Genomic DNA, 20,533 nt, shown 5'->3' with positions numbered 1-20,533 from the left:
AGAGTCAGACACAGCTAAGCAACTAACACAGACAAGGAACTGAGGTGCAGAGAATACAAGGAATCTACTCAGGGTTGCTTTGTTTGTAAGCAACAGAACTAGGCCTTAAATCATGATGCGCTGTCTCTAAAGCCTGTGTGGTTAACTTTGTCCCATATAGGGTGGGACCTGGGGAGTGCTATCTGTCCCGATCTTTTGGGTAGGATTTCCATGTTTCCACCCTCCAGGGTAGGTCTTGCTGTGTTCCATCTAAACAGTGTCTAGTTTCAGGACCTAGTCTAGGGAAATGAATGCTTTACAATGAGCCCAATGGTTCAGAATACTGAATTTGGAGCTCTGGGCCACAGGTGTTCTGGTTAATCACTCAAATTTATTATGAGTAATGGTCCAATAGAAACCATGATTTTTCTTATGGGTACAAAATTTTGATTTCTTGATGGATGCTGCTGGATGTCCAGGGGAACACCTGATGATCTTTTCTTGGAGGCAGAGCTCCCAGGACTGCTCCTGGAATTCCTGTTTCCAGGCCTGGCATTCCAACTTCATGAGTAGCTACATTGGAAAAGGAGAAAATGGGGAAAGTCCACTCCCTGGGGCAAAAGTGTTTCCTCCTGAAATGTGGCTCAGCTGGTAAAGAATCCACCTGTAATGTGGGAGACCTGGGTTTGATCCCTGGCTTGGGAAGACCCCCTGGAGAAAGGAAAGGCTCACCCACTCCAGTTTTCTGGCCTGGAGAATTCCACGGACTGTTTAGTCCACGGGGTCACAAAGAGTTGGACACAACTGAGCGACTTTCAATTTATTTCACTTTCTGAAAGTCACAGAATTCCAGGGGTAAACACTGTCTGACGTCTTCTCCCCTCAGGTGGACCTGGGCTCAAGGACCTAAGTCTCAATGCTAATCTGTACTCCTGCTGGGAGGGGGACCAAGCTTTAGGACTCACATTTCATTTCATCTCTGTTTGTTTTAGAATGGCAAGGAGGACCTTTGTGAAGTCTTTGTCTTGGTTCAGAATTAAAACTTTACCTCAAACCTTTCCAAGAAATATATGTCTTTCTTTTTTCTAAGTATTTCCCAGAGGACAGGGCTCCATAGGATTTCTGGATATGGCTACGTCTTCCAAATATCTAATATGGCTCTCTTCCAAACATTAATATAAATATTTCTTGTTTTATTTTCTTTTAATATTTATTTATTTGGGCATGTGGGATTTTTATTTATTTATTTGGCTGCACTGGGTCTTCGTTGCTGTGCCAGGCTTTCTGTAGTTATAGCGAGTTAGGGGCTACTTTTCATTGCAGTGCACAGGCTTCTCATTACAGTGGCTTCTCTTGTTCTGGAGCACAGGCTTTAGGCATACAGGCTTCAGTAGTTGGAGCTCGACGGCCCAAGAGTGCTGGCTTGGTAGCTGTGGAGACCAGGCTTAGCTGCTCCATGTCATGTGGAATCTTCCCAGACCAGGGATTGAACCCATGTCCCCTGCACTGGCAGGCGGATTCTAATCCACTGATCCACCAGAGAGGTCCCTCTGTTTTATTTTTCAATCTGTTCCCTTTGAGCTATTTTACTGTTGATGAAAAATCGTACTTCATCCAATGTTCCTTCATGGGAACAATTTTTTGAAAACTCAATATTCTCCTCTCCACAGATTCAAACTTCATCTCTGAAGGGAAGAAAGGATGGAAAGTTTTGTGTGTTTTTTTAGGTTATAACCATCCACAGGGGTGTGGCACCATGGTTAGATGCTCAGAGTGTAAGGTCAGTCAGTCAGACTTTACCACTGGGTGATCCTGGACAAGTCAATTAGTTTTTCTAAGCCTCAGTTTCCTTATCTATGAAATGAATCTAAAAGTAGTACCTTCCTTACAGGGGTGATGTTGGGAGGATGAAATGAGATAATCTACACAAAGCATCTAGTCAGGGCTTGGTACCTAGCAAGGGCTCAGGAAATAGTAGTCTGTCATTATTATTAGCTATTATTTGCTCTGTATCTGTACAGTCTCCAGGACTGTACCACCAGCAGGGAAGCATCACTGTAGGCAAAGGCCAGCTAAGAGAACTAGGGTAGTTCCTGGCTCAGATGCTAATTTATGTCATATTTGTTACATATTCAATAATACATTTTTTGGTAAGTTATGAAAAATAATTATGAAACAATAACCCATGGAGCTACCATTCAACTTGAGTAAACTACTACCAGGGGTTAAAGCTACTTTTGAGTTCCTCCCCAGCCCACCTCATTGCCTTTTCTTAGATGTGACCATCTATTAATAGAAAGAAAGCTGAGCACTGAAGAACTGATGCTTTTAAACTCTGGTGTTGGAGAAGACTCTTGAGAGTCCCTTGGACTACAAGGAGATCCAACCAGTCCATCCTAAAGGAAATCAGTCCTGAATATTCATTGGAAGGATTAATGCTGAAGCTGAAACTCCAATACTTTGGCTACCTGATGGGAAGAACTGACTCACTGGAAAAGACCCTGATTCAGGGAAAGATTGAAGGCGGGAGGTGAAGGGGACAACAGAGGATGAGATGATTGGATGGCATCACCCACATGATGGACATGAATTTGAGTAGGCTCCAGAAGTTGGTAATGGACAGGGAAGCCTGGCGTGCTGCAGCCCATGAGGTGGCAAAGAGTCAGACATGACTGAACGACTGAACTGACCATAGAGTTGTGTTTACCATTTCATTCCTTTTAAAATGAACATGTATGTATATATAATCTCCTAAATGGTATATTATTTAATTTTGCTGGGTTTTGAGCTTTATAAAGTGATGTTATACTGTATAAGCATTTCTGCATTTCCCCCACCATTCTAAGACTAATTTAGTCCTGTATTTGTATATAGCTGTATTCATGTTCACTGCTGTATAATAATCTATTACACTCCAACTCATCCTTTCTCTTGTTGGCAGACATTTGTTCTGTTTTGCTGCTATAAATAGTGCTGCCATGAACATTCTCATACTAGATTCCTGGTATGTGTGTGTGAGTTCTCTAGTGTATATATGAAGAGTGGAGTTGCTGAAGCACAGAATAATTTTCAGGACAATTTCTAAAGAGATTGTAGTCTGCAGAGAACACAGGTTCCATCCCTAGTGGGGAAACGAAGATCCCACTCACCACGTGGCCAAAAAATTTATAAAGCCCTGTTTATAAAGGATTTTGACTTTGGCACCTCTCTTTTGGTCTCTGAGTTCAAGACCCCTTCCTTTACACACAAGCACATATTTTGAGATACAACTGGCTCAAGGGAAAAAAAAAATGTCTTAAAGAGATACTAAATGTCTTGAGAATGAACCAAGACTTGGATGCCAGGCTCACTAAAGTAAGAAGATGGATAGGACAGAGCTCTCAAAGATAGAAGACTCTAGTTGAAACTGGGAGCATGCTGTCAACTTCATGTCAACCTCTTTTCTTTCTATCTTTCCTTTTTTAAATTCAATAAGCATTAAAAAAAAAAACCTACTGAAGGTAGGAACTATACTAGGAGATATTTAGAACAGAAACCTGAAAAATATGTATTCTCTTTTCTTTAGGAGGTCATAGTCTAGTGATAAAAGCATCTATCTACTTGTATCTATCTATCTCAACACATTGTACAAATTAAATACTTGAATACAGTAATGAACCAATACTTTCATACAGGCAATGTCTTGTAGTGAAATTATCCTTATAACTTTATAATAAAATTATCACATAATTTTATAATCCACTCTGAGATTGGCACCCCAATTTAGTTCTGGCGAATTTAAGGCTTCAGCCTCCTCTCCTTATTGGAAAAATGAAGGTTATTAATACTTATATTTAGAATTGTAAATCTAGTTACAATTGTTTTCAGGATTATTGATAATGTAAAAAAGTTCCTTGTATATAGTTGATGCTCAATAAATAATGGACATTATTTAAACCTCAAAGGAGGAAGATGGAGCACACGGAAGAAGGTGGAGCACGTATGGTTTTATCCCCATTTTTCAAATATAAAAAAAGCTATATCTCCGTAAGATTAAACGACTGACTATTCTGGTCACCAAGCCAGTAAATGAAGACGCCAGCACAAACCCTCACTTTCAGATCACCACCTTTTAAAAACCACAACACTTTTACCTATCTCATGCTTTCCTGTTGAAAAGCATTAAAGGAGAATTCAGAAGATAAAAAGACTATCTGGGTAAGTGGAACTTAAGTAGATTCTTGAGCCCAGGAGAGGTGAGTTTAAGGAAAGAGTATTTAGAAGCATACAAGCACTTGTTAGGAGCGTTTGGGTAACAACCAAGAATCAGCCAGGGGTGGGTGTAGGTTCAGTAAGACTAGAGTTAGAGCTCCACCCACCTCTTAGGGTTTTGACTAGCTACTTAGCAGACACCAGAAGCCTGGGAACAACTAGGAAAGACGTTTAAACCCGGCCACCTGACGCACCCCAGCCCTCCCCTAGATAGCCCAGTCCATCTCAGGAGGCGGAGAGTCGTGGCGTCGCTAGCCTATCATCATTGCCAAGCTCAGCGGAGTCGATTCTTAATTGGCTAATGTTAGGGTGACGTCACACTCGCCGCTCCGGCGAAGGAAGAGGACGCCATGATTGGTTGGCGCTGGGACGGCGGGCGGTGGAGGAGCCTAGCTAGCCTGGGTTTCAAACCGGTGCTGGGTTGTCTCGATCCATGTTTTGAGGCCGTGGGGGGCTGCGGAGGGCGGGGAGTCGGCTCAGTGGAAACCTGGATTTGGTTTTAAGAGCCGTGGAATTGAGAAGAAGTGACCGGAAGTGATCTTGGGACTGACCGGAAGCGAGGCCTGGAGGGGAAAGGGAGAGTGGTTCCCGGGAGGGAGGGGATTTCCAGCGGAAAGGGGCGGGGGAAAGGTGCTAAAGCGGCGTGGGAGTGCCGGCTAGGCAGCGGGTCGCTGCTGCTGGTTTGTTTGGAAAACAGCGAGTGACCACCGCGAGCTCAAGGGGAGATCCCAAAAAGAGTGCGAGGAGTCCAGGGTTGCCTCTGGATAGTCTGGAAGAGTTAAGCCAAAGGGCCCTCGTGCTCTAGAGACCTGGGTGCGGGGGAGGGATTTTGGAAGTCGGGGCAGCCGAGAGCGAAGAGCCAAGGGTACGGGAGATTAGTTGTGTGGGCAGTGTGGGTGGGGCTTGGGGGTGGCTTGGTGGGTGCTGCGTGGGAGATCTTGGTTTGGAGTTTTCTACAGTCTTGCAGTCTTGCCCCGGTTGTGTAGAATCACGCTACTCGCCTTTGTACAAGAAACTGTCTCCTGGGGCAAGGAAGGAGCCAGAATGGCCTGGGCTCTGAAGCTGCCTCTGGCCGATGAGGTGATTGAATCCGGGCTGGTGCAGGACTTTGATGCTAGTCTATCCGGGATCGGCCAGGAACTGGGTGCTGGTGCCTATAGCATGAGGTGAGTGAGATTTTCCCAGACCCTGCACCTTCTGAGTAACAAAGGCAGGATAGAGAAGAACGGGGGAGGAAAAGAGGTGTGTTGGATTAGAGAAGCTCTCCGCGGCTAGAGAAAAGGAACTTGTTTCTCTTTTGAGTGGTGAGCATTGTGGTAGAAATGGAAAAACAGATTATGGACAGTGTCAAGAAGAATGGTGTGGGTGATTTGGAGACTGGTGTGTGTGTGTGTGTGTGTACGTACGTGTGGGTAGGTTGCACTGGACTTGTGTAAGAGGCCACATTGAACATGTGAGATGTTTAGGGTGTTGGGACTTAATGATAAATATTGGTTGACTGCTTTTGGGAAAGAAATGTGAGATCCCAAGTCCACACATCTGTATCTTAACCAGCTTTCAGGCTTTACTCAATTCTGGGGTTTCTGACTTTTGAAACATAAGCTGTGAAATGAAAAAGTGTCAACAAGAACTTTTAGATGCTTCTAGACCTTCATGTATCAAGCCAAATGTTGATAATAAATAAAAATCTCCTGTGAAAGCAACATAACCTGCCATGTAATTTATTTGCATGCCTTAGGAACTTCATTCCCCCAATATAGTTTGTTTCATTTAAAAGATGTGCAAAAAAAAAAAAAAGATGTGCAAGAGCCGTGTCTGGAAATGTTGAAACATCTGCTTCTTAATGTTTGATGGAATATAACTGGGTTTCCAAATGGATAATAAGCTTAATCTAAATAAGTGAGTCAAAGAAACTTTAGAATTTAGCACTCAGTTAGGTTTATGAGTTTATAATGGGAGGATGCCTTTTATGGTGAAAGTGGGCAAATTTTGTATTCTGTTAGTGAGCATCTTTGAGAATTATAAAAGTGAACTTCCTTTCTTTAACCCTGCTAAGCCAAAGTGAACTTTCCTCACTGAAGTAAAATTATGAGTTAGAACTTAATACTTCATTTTCAGAAATCTTTGCTTACAGTTAGAATAATAAAGGCCATCCTTGAATACATATTTTAATAATTTTCAGGGAAATTTGAGTTCTATCATGCAGTGCTCTTAGCCTTGAGAAATTTAATTTTGTCTGTTCTTGTTAAAATAAGTCTTACCATAAAAATGGAGATTAACTTGGTCTGAAAGTAAATGTCCTGACCCTGAGCTTGTGCGTCAGTACTGACATAATATTTGACAATTTATGGAGGTGTTTGTATAAAGATTACTACCACAAAAAGTTAGGTTTTGTCTAGGTTATCACAGTTAAGGATGGAGATAATTGAATATAGCTGTACTTGGTATAAAAATAGTTTAACATCATTAGCAAACATTTGAGTATCAACTGTGTGCTCTCTCTACCATGTGACCTTACCTTACATCTATGGATGCTTTCCTATTCATACCCTGAGTGCTCCTCACATGTATTAGTAGAATGCCTTGTATATTTACATGTTTGGAATTTTTTCCAACATTAAATCCACAATAGTTTTCAAACATCACTTTGTTTTTTCTCAGTAGCACAGTGTGTAAAAAATGTTTTTCAAGTATTCTTTTCTTTGTCCTCTTTCACCTTCCTCTTTTTCATGCACTTTGCTGTTGTCATGATTTTCTCTTGTCTCTTACACACATTTAATCATTTGCATTAATTTGTGTTAAATAGATATTAGTTCTCAAACTGTAGTATTTATGAGAGTCATCTGGAAACTTATAAGAAAATAGTTTCCAGCATCCCATCTTTGGTGATTGTCTGGGGCACAGACTAAAAATCTGATTTTTTAAAAGCAAGTTCTTCGGTGATTTTGATGCACATAGTCCATGGCTCACATTTTGAGAAACACTGATTGGAGGAGGTTTTATTCTCAAAGACAATGATTCTTTGCTCTCCCTTTTTCTTCTTTAAACTAAACTTGTGATTGCTTTTCCTAAGTCTTTGTTAGGGAAATCTCTCTGACAGCAATTTTTAAAAGAATTTTTTTGTGTTTGTTTATTTTGACTGCTCTGGGTCTTTGTTGCTGTGTGAGGGCTTTTGTCTTATAGCTGGGGTGAGCGAGGCCTACTCTCTAGCAGCAGTGTGCTGGCATCTGTTTAGGATGGCTTCTCCTGATGCAGAACTTGGGCCCTAGGGCACTGCAGGCCTCAGTAATTCAGAGGGCAGGCCCAAGCAGTTGTGGCCCACGGTCCCTGCTACCCCAAGGCATGTGGGATTCTCCTGGACCAGGAATCGAATCTGTGTCCCCTGAACTGCCAGGTGGACTGCCAGCCAGCCCCTGGACCACCAGGGAAGTCCCAACAGCAGTTTGTTTTATAAAATATTTTCCTAACATATTTGTTTTATCCTGACTTGCTTATTTCTACTGCATCTTAAAATGGTTTCATTTATACATCTCTTGGTTTATACTTTATAAATGATTTACCTTAGTTGGATGTTTTGATTCTTCATCTGCCATTGCATTCATTAACTGTATTATTTTCATAAAGTGAAAGTGAAGTCGCTTAGTCGTGTCTGACTCTTTGCGACCCCGTGGACTGTAGCCCACCAGGCTCCTCCGTCCATGGGATTCTCCAGGCAAGAGTACTGGAGTGGGTTGCCATTTCCTTCTCCAGGGGATCTTCCTGACCCAGGGATCAAACCCAGGTCTCCTGCATTGCAGGCAGAGATTTTAACCTCTGAGTCACCAGGGAAGCCCATTGTTTTCATAAGTGGTCCTTTAATAGTCTCCATATTTTTTCCTTACGTCTTAATACATGGCACACACTTTATAATTTAAATAAAGGAAGTTCCCTGAAAACATGCTGAAAAAAGAAGCCAGTCACCAAAGACTACATATGATTCTATTTCTTGGAAATGTCCAGAATTGGCAAATCTATAGGGACAGAAATTAGATTAGTGGTTGACTAGATAGTGAAGGACAAGGAAGCCTGATGTCCAGGGGGTTGCACTGAATAATATATCTTTGTATCAGTTTACTTATCCATTCAACTACTGAAGGGCATCTTGGTTGCTTCCAAGCTTAGGCATTATAAATAAAGCTGTTATAAACATCTGTGTGCAGATTTTTGTGTGCAGATGGTTTTCATCTTTGAGCAGATACCAAGGAATGCTGTTACTGGATCATATGGTATGAGTATGTTTAGTTTTGTAAAAAACTGCCAAACCATCCTCCAAAGTGGCTGTAGCATTTCGATTCCTACCAGCAATGAGAGAGTTCTGGTATTACTCCACACCTTGTCAGAATTTGGTGGTGTCATTGTTCTGGATTTTGTCCATCCTAAAAGGTGTGTAGTGTATACTTTTTCAAGATCTGCCAAGTTGTTTTACACAACAGCTGAACCATTTTGCATTCTCACCTGTAATGTACAAGGGGTCATATTTCTCTGCATCCTCATCAGTACTTGTTTTCTGTGTTTTAAATTAAAGTCATCCCAGTGAGTGTGAACTAGAATCTGATATTATTTGTTTTGCGTTCCCTTGATGACCATGATGTTGAATATCTTTTCATGTACTTGTTGGCCATTCATGTATCTCCTTTGGAAAGGGTCCTTTGTGAAAGTGAAAGTTGCTTAGTTGTGTCCGACTCTTTTCAACCCCTATACAGTCTATGGAATTCTCCAGGCCAGAATACTGGAGTGGGTAGCCTTTCCCTTCTGCAGGGAATTTTCTCAACTCAGGGATCAAACCCAGGTCTCCTGCATTGTAGGCAGATTCTTTACCAACTGAGTCACAAGGGAAGCCCATTTGAGTCCTTTGCCCAGTTTTAAATTGTTGAGTTGAAGAGTTCTTTGTGTATTCTGATTACTAGATCATTAGGCTTCCCAGGTGGCTCAGTGGTAAAGAATCTTCCTCCTATTGCAGGGGATGTGGATTTGATCCCTGGGTGGAGAAGATGCCTGGGAGAAGGAAATGGCAACCCACTCCAGTATCCTTGTCTGGAAAATCCTATGGGCAGAAGAACCTGGCAGGCCACACTCGATGGGGTCACAGGAGAGTCAGGCATGACTTAGGGACTAAACAGCAGCTACAACAGGATTATTACCAGATGTGTGGTTTGTAGATACTTGCTCCAGTTCTACATGCTGTCTTTCACATTCTTGACAATGTTCTTTGATTCACCAAAGTGTTTAATTTTTTAAAAATATTTATTTTTATTTATTATTGTATTTGACTGTGCCGGGTCTTACTTACAGTATGCAAACTCTTAGTTGTAGGAAGTGAGATCTAGTTCCCTGACCAGGGATTGAACCCAGAACCGTACATTGGGAATCCAGATTCTTAGTCATTGGACCACCAAGAACGTCCCCAACTGTTTTTACTTTTTATGAAGTCCAATTTATTCATTTTGTTGCTTTATGCTTTTGATGTCAGCTCTTAAGAATCTGTTGCTAAATTCAACTTATGGCTATTTACCCTGTGATTTCTTCTAAGAGTTTATACTTTACACTCTTATGTTTAGGTCATTGATCTATTTTGAGTTAATCTTTTAATTTAAAGTGAGATAGGGGTCCAGCTTCATTTGTTTGTATTTGGATAGCCAGTTGTCCCAGCCATTTGTTCGTTTCCATCGAATGTTCTTTGTAGTCCCATTGAAAATCAAGTGGCCATACTTGTAAGGATTTATTTGTGGACTCGATTCTGTTCCATTGGTTGATATATCTTTTTGCCAGTACCACACTATTTTGATTACTGTAGCTTTGTAAAAAAAAAAAGCTGTGAAATTGGGAAGTATGATTCCTCTTATTTCGTTTTTCTTTTCCATTACTGTTTTTTGCTATTCAGGGCCCCTTGTAGTGCCATACAAATTTGAAGATAAGCCTTTCTGTTTCTGCAAAACAGGCCATTGGAATTTTGATAGGGATTTCATTAAATCTGTAGATAGCTTTGGGAGTATTTCCATCTTAATAATACCAGGTTTATCAGTTCATGAACATGGGGTGTCTTTCTATTTATTCAGGTCATCTTTAATTTCTTTAAGCAGTGTTTTGTAGTTTTCAATGTACAAGTCTTCCACATCCTTGGTTAAATTTATTCCTACATATTTTCTTCTTTTAAAGGTTATTATGTGCTTAGTTGCTCAGCTGTGTCTGACTCTCTGTGGCCCTATGGACTGTAGCTCACCAGACTCCTCTGTCCATGGAATTTTCCAGGAAATACTGACAGAATACTGGAGCATTTCCTACTCCAGGGGATCTCCCTGACTCAGGGAATCAAACCCGCATCCCTTGCATCTCCTATACTGGCAGGCAGATTCTTTACCACTAGCGCTACCTGGGAAGCCCTGGAGGTTATTGGGACTGCTAATTTTTCACTTAGCATTGGAGAAGGAAATGGCAACCCACTCCAGTACTCTTGCCTGGAAAATTCCATGGACTGAGGAGCCTGGTAGGCTACAGTTCATGGGGTTGCAAAGAGTCGGACACGACTGAGCAACTTCACTTCACTTCATAGTGACTTCAAGGTGGTTTTCAATGTTTCATGAAAGGATGTTGAATTTTGTCCTGGGCCTTTTCTATCAAAATGATCATATGGGGTATTACATTGTGATTTCCTTATCCGAACTATCCTTACACTTCTGAGATAAATTTCACTTAGTCATAGTTTAGAGTCATTTTAATGTACTATTGGATTCAGTTTGGTAGTAGTTTGTTGGGGATTTTTGTGTCTTTATTCATAACGGATATTGGTCTGTACTGTTCTTGTATCCTTTTCTGGCTTTTGGTATCATAGACTGTTAGGAAGTGTTCCTCCCCCTTTTTTGGGAAGAGTCTGAGTTAGAATGGTGTGAGGGACTTTCATGTTGGTACAGTGGATAAAAATTGCCTGCCAATGCAGGGGACATGGGTTCGATCCCTGGTCTGGGAAAGTTTCACAAGCCATGGAGCAACCAAGCCCCTGCGCCACATCTACTGAGCCCATGTTCTAGTGCTCACAGGCTGCAGCTGTCAGTACTGAAGCCTGCACACCTAGAGTCTGTGCTCCACAGCAAGAGAAGCCACTGCAGTGAGAAGCCAATTCGTCTCTAGAAAGAGTAGCCCCTACTCCCTGCAGCTGTGTCTTTGTAATTTAAAACAGTGGAAGTGCAGTTGATTTATAATACTGTGTTTGCTTCTGGTGTGCATCAAAATGGTTCAGTTATATATATATATATTTCAGATTATTTTCTATTATAGGTTATTATAATGTATTGAATGTAGTTCCCTGTGTAATACAGTAAATCTTTGTTGCTTATCTATTTTATGTATAGTTTGAATCTGTTAATTGCATACTCCTGATTTACCCATCCTTCCTCCCTTTCCCCTTTGCTACCTAAAGTCTGTTTTCTTAGTGAGTCTATTTTGTATATAGATTTATTTGTATTATGTTTTAGATTCCACATATAAGTGATATCATATAATATTTGTCTTTGACTTATTTCACTTAGTATAATATTCTACAGGTTCATCCATGTTGCTGCAAATGGCAGTATTTCATTCTTTTTTATGGCTAGGTAATATTCCATTAGTATATATATGTATATATAATATTCCATTATTTTATATATTTTTTGATATATATATATGTGTGATATATATATCACATCCTCTCAAACCAATCAGTCATCTGTTGATTGGTACCTGAGTTCTTACCATGTCTTGGCTTTTGTAAACAGTGCTGCTATGAAAATTGAGGTACATGTGCTTTTTTGAATTAAAGTTTTTTTCTTTTCTGGATATATGTCCAGGAGTGGGATTGCTGGATCTTATGATAGTTCTATTTTTAGTTTTTTGAGAAACCTCCATTCTCTTTTCCATAGTGGCTGCACCAATTTACATTCCCACCAACAGTGTAGGAGGGTTCCTTTTTCTCCGTACCCTCTACAGCATTTATTGTTTATAGACTTTTTGATGACAGCCATTCTGACTGGTGTGTGGTGATGCCTCACTGTGGTTTTGATTTTCATATTTCTCATAACTAGCAATGTTGAGCATTTTTCATGTGCCTATATGCTTTGTAATTTTTTGTTGAGAACTGGACATTTTGAGTATTATAATATGGTAACTCTGGAAATCAGAGTCTGCTCCCTCCCTAGAGATTACTGTTGTTACTGAATGAAAGCTGAAATTGTCTGTTTGTTTAGTGACTTCTCTAAACTGTTTTTGTAGAGAGTATATTCATTGCTCTATATAGTCACCAAAGTCTCTTCTGTTATGTCATTATGTCCACTGTGTCAGTGACTTGACAAAGATTTCCTTAAATGCCTGGATCCAATAAGAAGAGAAAAGGGGGGGAAAAGAGTGTTTTTTCTTTAAATCTCTTTGTCTCATTTTGCTAGGGAAGCTACTTCAGCCATGGGCTGAGACAGTGGTGAGCTTCTTTGCCAGCTCCTCAGCAATCAAAAACAGTGATCAAGACACAAAACTCTGGGAGTTCCCTCGTGGCCTAGTAGTTAGGATTCTGAGGTTTCTCTGCCATGGCCCAGGTTCAATCCCTGGCTGGTGAAATAAGATCTTGCAAGCTGAGCAGAGTGGCGAAAAAAAAAAAAAAAAAGACACATAACCTTGAGACAAGATCCTTATTGCACATCCTAGCACCAGCAAGCTACAGTAGGATCTTGGGCTATTTACTGTTACCACTGCTTCCTGCCATGGGACTGGGAGCTGAAAAATGATAGGTGCCATGCCAAATGCTGAAATTAACTAAAACTTACCAGCCTCTTTCTTCATCAAGCACTCCCTTGGATGCTGAAAGTGTTGACTAGATTCCAGAGTTTCAAAATAATTGCTTCAGACATTTCTTGCCAGCTCAGTTCTTTTGGTGAAAGACCAATTCCTAGAGCTTCCTACTCTGCTATCTTCCATGACCCCTGTCCTTAATCTACAATAGCCTTTTAATTGGTTCAGCTCTGTTTCTAACTCTGCACTCACCACCATCCCCCCACCTAATCTGTTCTCTACACTGAAACCTTTGTAAGTGTGTGGGTATTTTGTTCATTTAAATAAAAAATAATTTCAGACTTGTGAAAGATTTGCAAAAACAACCCAAGAATTTGTGCATACCCTTCAACCAGATTTCTTAAATGTTAACATTTACTAAATTTGCTTTATCTTTCCCCATCTCTCTCCACACACCTACAGTGATTTTTTTCCTGAACTGTTTAAGTTGCAGATGATATGCCCCTTAACACCTAAATACTTCAATGTGTCATCTTTTGAAACAAGAAATTCTCTTACATAACCACAGTACAGTGATCAAAATCAGGAACCTGTCTCTGGCACAATGCTATTATCTACCCATGAAACTTTTTCACATTTTGCCAGTTGTCTCAGTAATGTCCTTTATAACAGAGAAATATCCAAGATTATGTGTTGATTCAGTTGACTTGTCTTTCTTGTCTCATTTAATCTAGAATGGCTCCAGAGTCTTTCATTGTATTTTCATGGCACTGACAATTTGATGAGTACAAGCCAGTTATTTTGTAGAATATTCCTCAATTTAGGTTTGTTGGTTCCTTATGATTAAATTCAGTTTATACACTTTGTTGTTTAGTTGCTGAGTCATGTCTGACTCTTTTGTAAGCCCATGGACTGTAGCCCGCCAGGTTCTTCTGTCCATGGGATTTTGCAGGCAAGAATACTGGAGTGAGTTGCCATTTCCTCCTCCAGGGGATCTTCCTGATCCAGGGTTTGAACCTGAGTCTCCTGCACTGGCAAGCAGATTCTTTACCACTGAGCCACCAGGGAAGCCCTCAGTTGATGCACTTTGGGTAGTAATACCTAGGAAGAGTTACTTACTGGAAAAGACCCTGATGCTGGGAGGGATTGGAGGCAGGAGGAGAAGGGGACGACAGAAGATGAGATGGCTGGATGGCATCACCGATTCAATGCACATGAGTTTGGGTGAACTCCGGGAGTTGGTGATGGACAGGGAGGCCTGGGGTCGCAAAGAGTCGTGGACTGAGCAACTGGACTGAACTGAACCTAAGCAGTGATGCTGAGTTCTGTGTATCATGTTACATTGTTGTTTTTTAGTTGCTAAGTTGCATTTGACTCCTTTATGACCCCGTGGGCTATAGCCTACCAGGTTTCTCTGTCCATGGAATTTTCTAGGCAAGAATACTAGAGTAGGTTGTCATTTCCTTCTCCAGAGGATCTTCCCAGGGATCAAATCCGTGTCTCCTGCATTGGCAGGCAGATTCTTTACCACTGAGCCCCACCTGGGAAGCCCAGTCATATTACATAGCACTTGCTTGATTGATTCTATTCCTGGCAGTGTCAACTTTGGCCATCTCATGAAGGTGACGTATACCAATTTTCTTTTTTGGAAATTTATTGTCTTCTGTAATTGATAAATATCTTGTGGGGAGATACATTCAGACTATGTAAATATCCTATTTTCAAACTTCTATCTATCAATTTTAGTGTTTATTCTTGCCTTAATCAGCTATCGTTATGATGGTTGCTAATAGATGATTTTCTAACTGTGCCTTTCCTTCTAAATATGTTCGTTGGTTTTGTATGAAAGAGCTTTTCCACATACACGTACTTCTGTGTTCATAGAAGCGCTATTTACAATAGCCAAGACATGGGCACAGCTTAAGAATGTCTGACAGGTGAACAGATAAAGAAGATGTGGTATGTATGTGCACAGTGGAATATTACTCAGCCATAAAAAATGAGACAATGTCATTTGTGGCAACATGGATGGACCTAGAGATTATCATACTAAGCAACGTAAGTCAGGAAGAGACAAATACCACATGATACCGTTTATATGTAGAATCCAAAATATGACACAGATGAACAGAGGCAGACTCACAGAGAGCAAACTAGTGGTTGCCAAGGGGAAAGAGGCAGGGGGAGAGCAGTGTTAGGAGTCTGGGATTAGCAGATGCAAACTATTATATATGCTGGATAAGCAGCAAGGCCCTACAGTATATATAGCACAGGGAACTGTAGTCAATATCCTGTGATAAACCGTAATAGAAAAGAATATGAAATATATATATATATATCTGTATCACTTTTTTAAAAAATGAACTTATTTTTATCAATGTAGCCTCATTACTTAATAGATTGTAATCATTTATTAATACTATCACGATATATTTTGATCAGTTCCAGATTTGGCTGGAGGAACCCCTTCAAGTTGGCTCCACATAGCAGCCTTTTAAAACGAAAGTCTTGTAACAAGCCTTTTGTCCTAACGATAACTATTGATAGCACCCTCCTTCACTCACTCAAGTGTCCCTGTTTGAATGATAAATTATATGATTGTCTTACTTGAAATGTAGATCAGATTGTGCTACTTTTCTCCTAAAAACTCTCCAGTGATTTTGCATCTCACTTTGAATAGAAGGTTTAGTTCTGGCATTGTTCCACATGTGCCTCTGTATCTTGTCCATATCGACTCTTCCCCTTGCTGCTGACCCCAGCCACATCTAGCCTTCTTACAGTCCCTCAAATGCTACGTACACTACCACCTCAGGGCCTTTTGTATCTGCTGTAACTCCTCCTGAGATAAGACTTATACATTCCTCACTTTCTTTAGGTTTCTGCCTGCTGCTGCTGAGTCGCTTCAGTCGTGTCCGACTCTGTGCGACCCCACAGACGGCAGCCCACCAGGCTCCCCTGTCCCTGTTATTCTCCAGGCAAGAACACTGGAGTGGGTTGCCATTTCCTTCTCCAATGCATGAAAGTGAAAAGTGAAAGTGAAGTCGCTCAGTTGTGTCTGACTCTTAGTGACCCCATGGACTGCAGCCTACTAGGCTCCTCCGCCCATGGGATTTTCCGGGCAAGAGTACTGGAGTGGGGTGCCATTGCTTTCTGCCTAAATATCACTTTATCAGAGAGGCCATCTCTCACTACCTTCGAAGAACATAGCAGGCACCTCCTTCCTCTCACCAGCACTTTGCCTTCGCTAGTCATTTTTGTCTTTTCCCCAATATCTGATGAGTTATTTATTTGCTTACCTCTTTCCCCAACTAGAATAAATGCTCCTTGAAGGCAGAGACTTTGTTCTGATTTCTGCTATATCCCTAGTACCTTCGAAGAGTGCCTAAAAGATAGCTGCTGATCCATTGAGTGAATGTACTGAACTCACTCTCACTCTTTTCTGTTTCAAAGGCAAGTTCAGTTCAGTTCAGTTGCTCAGTTGTGATTGAGTCTGTGATGCCATCCAACCATCTCATCCTCTGTCGTCCCCTTCTCCTCCCACCTTCAATCTTTCCCAGCATCAGGATCTTTTCAAATGAGTCAGCTCTTCGCGTGAGGTGGCCAAAGTATTGGAGTTTCAGCTTCAACATCAGTCCTTCCAATGAACACCCAGGACTGATTTCCTTTAGGATGAACTGGTTGGATCTCCTTGCTGTCCAAGGGACTCTCAAAAGTCTTCTCCAACACCACAGTACAAAAGCATCAATTCTTTGGCACTCAGCTTTCTTTATGGCCCAACTCTCACATCCATACATGACTACTGGAAACACCATAGCCTTGACTAGATGGACCTTTGTTGGCAAAGTAATGTCTCTGCTTTTTAATATGCTGTCGAGGTTGGTCATAACTTTCCTTCCAGGGAGCAAGCGTCTTCATATTTCATGGCTGCAGTCACCATCTGCAGTGATTTTGGAGCCCCCTCCAAAAAAATAAAGTCAGCCACTGTTTCCCCATCTATTTGCCATGAAGTGATGGGACCAGATGCCTCGATCTAAGTTTTCTGCATGTTTGGCTTTAAGCCAACTTTTTCACTCTCCTCTCACTTTCATCAAGAGGCTCTTTAGTTCTTCACTTTCTGCCATAAGGTGGTGTCATCTGCATATTTGAGGTTATTGATATTATCTGAGGCCACTGTTTCTCTCTCCATTGACACTAATTTTTGTTCTTTTTTGTTGTGCTGCTTTTCCAGTACTGTTTACTTTCACTTTTTCCCCCTTCAGCTGCCTTCTAAATCTTCATCTCTTTGTCTTAAGAGTTGATCCCGCTCCTTTCCTTTCCCCTTCATTCTGATTCTCTTATGATGGACAGTGTATTTAGATGAAATCCCTTTATTTGTCACAAAATTTATCCACTACTTTTTAAAAAATGACCTCACTGTAAAAATACAAAGAAATGACTAAGCATGTTTATCTTCAAGTTTGGGATACTCTTGCCTCTGGGAGTTGACTGAGGGATATAACTGAGGAATAAACAGAGGGCTTTAACTATAGATACTCTATTTTTGAACAGGTATTTGTTGTACTTTTTTTTTTTTTTAACCTTTTTATAAGTCTGAAGTACTGCATAATTTTGGGGAAAAAGTCTCTACTGCATGATCTGTTGCTGGCTAACTTCCCACATCTTTTAAAATTGTCCTATCCCATTTGTTGGTTTTGTTCCTAAAGGTCTGTAGATGTTTTTGCTGTCTTAGTTTTCTTGCCCTCTTCTAATTCTAATGGAAGTTGACCTACAATGCAATAATGTTGCCATTCCTTACTTATCCCACTTGTTACATTCCTTTTCTTTTTTCCACCTCCTCTTATCTCCTGCCTTTATCTACCTTGCTGGCAGTAGTTTCCAATTGTAGCCAGAGGTTGACTTCTACTATGCATCATCAGGCTAGAATCTGGGAGAAAAATTCATTTGGGACTGTTTTTTTTGAAGTCTTTGTTGAATTTGTTACAATATTTTTTCTGTTTTCTGTTTTGATTTTTTGACGTTGAAGTATGTGGGATGTTAGTGCTCTGACCAGAGATGAACCTGCACCCTTTGTAGTGGAAGGGAAAGTCTTAACCACTGACCACCAGGGAAGTCCCCTTTAGGGACTTTTTAAAAGTTATTTTTAAAAATAATTTTATTTATTTAATTTTAATTTTGGCTGCTCTGGGTTGCTGCATGCAGGCTTTCTCTAGTTGTAGCTAGCGGTGGCTACTCTGCATTGCGGTGCGCCGACTTCTCATTTGTGGTGGCTTTTTTTGCTCTGGAGCACAGACTCTAGGTGAGTGGGCCTCAGTAGTTGCAGCACGTGGGCAGTTACCTCGCAGCATGTGTGATCTTCCCAGACCAGGGATCAAGTCGTGTTCCCTGCGTTGGCAGGTGGATTCTTAACCACTGGACCACCAGGGAAATCCTCATTTGGGACTCTGGATACACAAATTGGTGTTCTGATTTTCCTTTCATCGCTAGTCTTTATAGTAATTTAAAATATATTTTGATCGTCATCTTTTGTCTTTATTTGTATAGCTGTTATCTTCTCCCAATTTATGGCTTGTAATTTCATTTTATGTGTCACTGGTTCCAAAGTTTTTAATTCGGTGTATTGTAGTTTATCAATCCTTTCCTTTATGGTATATAATTTTAATGTCTAAGAAGTTCTTCCCTAGTCTAAGGCTGTGGAGTTATTCTTGTTTTTTCCTGGCTGTGCTGGGCCTTCGTTGCCGCATGAACTTTTCTCTAGTTTTGGAGAGCAGGGCTGCTCTCTAGTCGCAGTGCATGGGCTCCCCATTGGCTAGGCTTCTCTTGTTATGGAGCACAGTCTCTCGGGCATGCAGGCTTCAGTAGCTGCAGTTCCAGGGCTCGCAAGCACAGGCTCAGTAGTTGTGGCGCATGAGCTTAACTGTCCCCAAGGCATGTGGGATATTCCCGGACCAGGAATCAAACCCATGTCTCCTAAATTGGCAGGCAGATTCTCTACCACTGAACCATAGTGTTATCCTTTTTTATTGTCTTCTAAACGTTTTACACTTTTGCTTTTTACACTTAAATCTTTAATCCATTTAGATATATATGTTTTTGTCATACCAGGTGGCTTTGCAGGATCTTTGTTCCCAACCAGGGATTGAACGCAGGCCATAATAGTGAAAATGCCAATGCCTAACCACTGCACCACCAGGGAACTCCCAGAATTGTTTTTTAAAAATTGTATTTTGTATTGGGTGTTGATCCAATTTCATTTTTTCCCATGTAGATATCCAATTTTTCCAACATTGTTTATTAAAAAGTTCATCCTTTCCTCACTGAGCAGTGATACTAGCTCTGTCATAAAGTAGATTTTTGTATATGTGGAGTCAGTTAATGGGTTCTGTATTCTGTTAGGTTAATTTGTCCATCTGATCAACACCATGCTATCTTAATTACCAAAGCTTTGAAATAATGTTTGATATCTGACAGGGTAAATCTCTTTTATGTTTTTTCTTCTTAAGGAGTAGCTTGGCTATTCTTGGTTTTGCTAATTGATACAAGTTTTAGAATCAGTTTGTCAAGTTGAATCTGTTAGGATATTGACTGGGATTGAATCTGTAGATCAGTTTGGGAAAAACTGACATCTTTAACGTATTCAGTCTTTCAGCCCTTGAACATTCTATAACTCTCTGTTTAGGTCTTACTTGAAGATTTCATAAATTTGAAATGTTTCTACTTTCATTACTGGTTTAGACTTTCATTATTATTTACCCAGACTGTTGCCTTCGCTTTGAACTGATCTCCCTATCTATCTTTTTTTTTTTTTGGCCATGCTGTGTGGCATGCAGGATCTTAGTTACCCAACCAGGGATCAAACCTAAGCCAGTTGTAGTAGAAGCTCAGAGTCTTAACCACTGGACCTCCATGGAAGTCCTCCTGATCTCCTTATCTCTAGTCTCTTTTTACCAAGAAACAGTCTACCACAGTGAGATCTGGAACTAGCTTTAGGAGTTTGAATTCTGGGTCTCTCAGGATTGGACAGGTTACTTAAGCTCTGTTGCTATGATTTAAAATAGAAATAATAATAGTACCTACCTCATGAGGTTCTTATGAACATTAAAAAAATTAATACATGTAAAATAATTAAAACAATGTTAGGCAAGCAGTAAATGCTCAATAAATGCTAACTGTTATTATTGCTTTGATTTAAATTCTAGTGTCTAACTTCAGAGCCTGTCTTCTTAATTCTTGTACTCCACTGAAGAGAAGATGAACTTAAGATACATTTTACAGAGAAAAATTGATAGGACTTGTTAATGGGCATGAAGATAAGGGAAAAAGTATCAATCTAGGATGCCTTCAAGTGTTCTAGTTTGAGCATTTTGATGAATCATTTGCCATCTGGTACAAGGAGGAATAGGGGGTGGAATGGTAGGTTGGGAAGGTTTGGAGGAAGATCGAAAGTTCTGTTCACATTTGGACCTGGTTCATTTGATATCCCGGAGAGACATCAAAGAGGCAATATTAGATA

At 40.6% G+C, this 20,533-nt stretch overlaps 1 protein-coding gene across 5 annotated transcripts in view; it reads left to right on the top strand.

Annotated features, from left to right (window-relative positions):
• Positions 1–4,563: 4,563 nt before the first annotated feature.
• TFCP2 (transcription factor CP2) overlaps positions 4,564–20,533 on the top strand; it is a 48,931-nt gene continuing 32,961 nt past the window's right edge. For all 5 annotated transcript variants that reach the window (XM_040234152.1, XM_040234151.1, XM_040234150.1 and 2 more), the window contains exon 1: positions 4,564–5,396. In XM_040234152.1, coding sequence (XP_040090086.1) covers positions 5,275–5,396 — 122 coding nt within the window. In that variant the 5' untranslated portion in view covers positions 4,564–5,274. The remainder of the gene's footprint in view (positions 5,397–20,533) is intronic.

Source organism: Oryx dammah, unplaced genomic scaffold (assembly GCF_014754425.2).
Source record: "Oryx dammah isolate SB20612 unplaced genomic scaffold, SCBI_Odam_1.1 HiC_scaffold_29, whole genome shotgun sequence".
In the NCBI taxonomy this organism is placed as follows: Eukaryota; Metazoa; Chordata; class Mammalia; order Artiodactyla; family Bovidae; genus Oryx; species Oryx dammah.
This window is presented reverse-complemented; position numbering and strand designations above follow the sequence as displayed.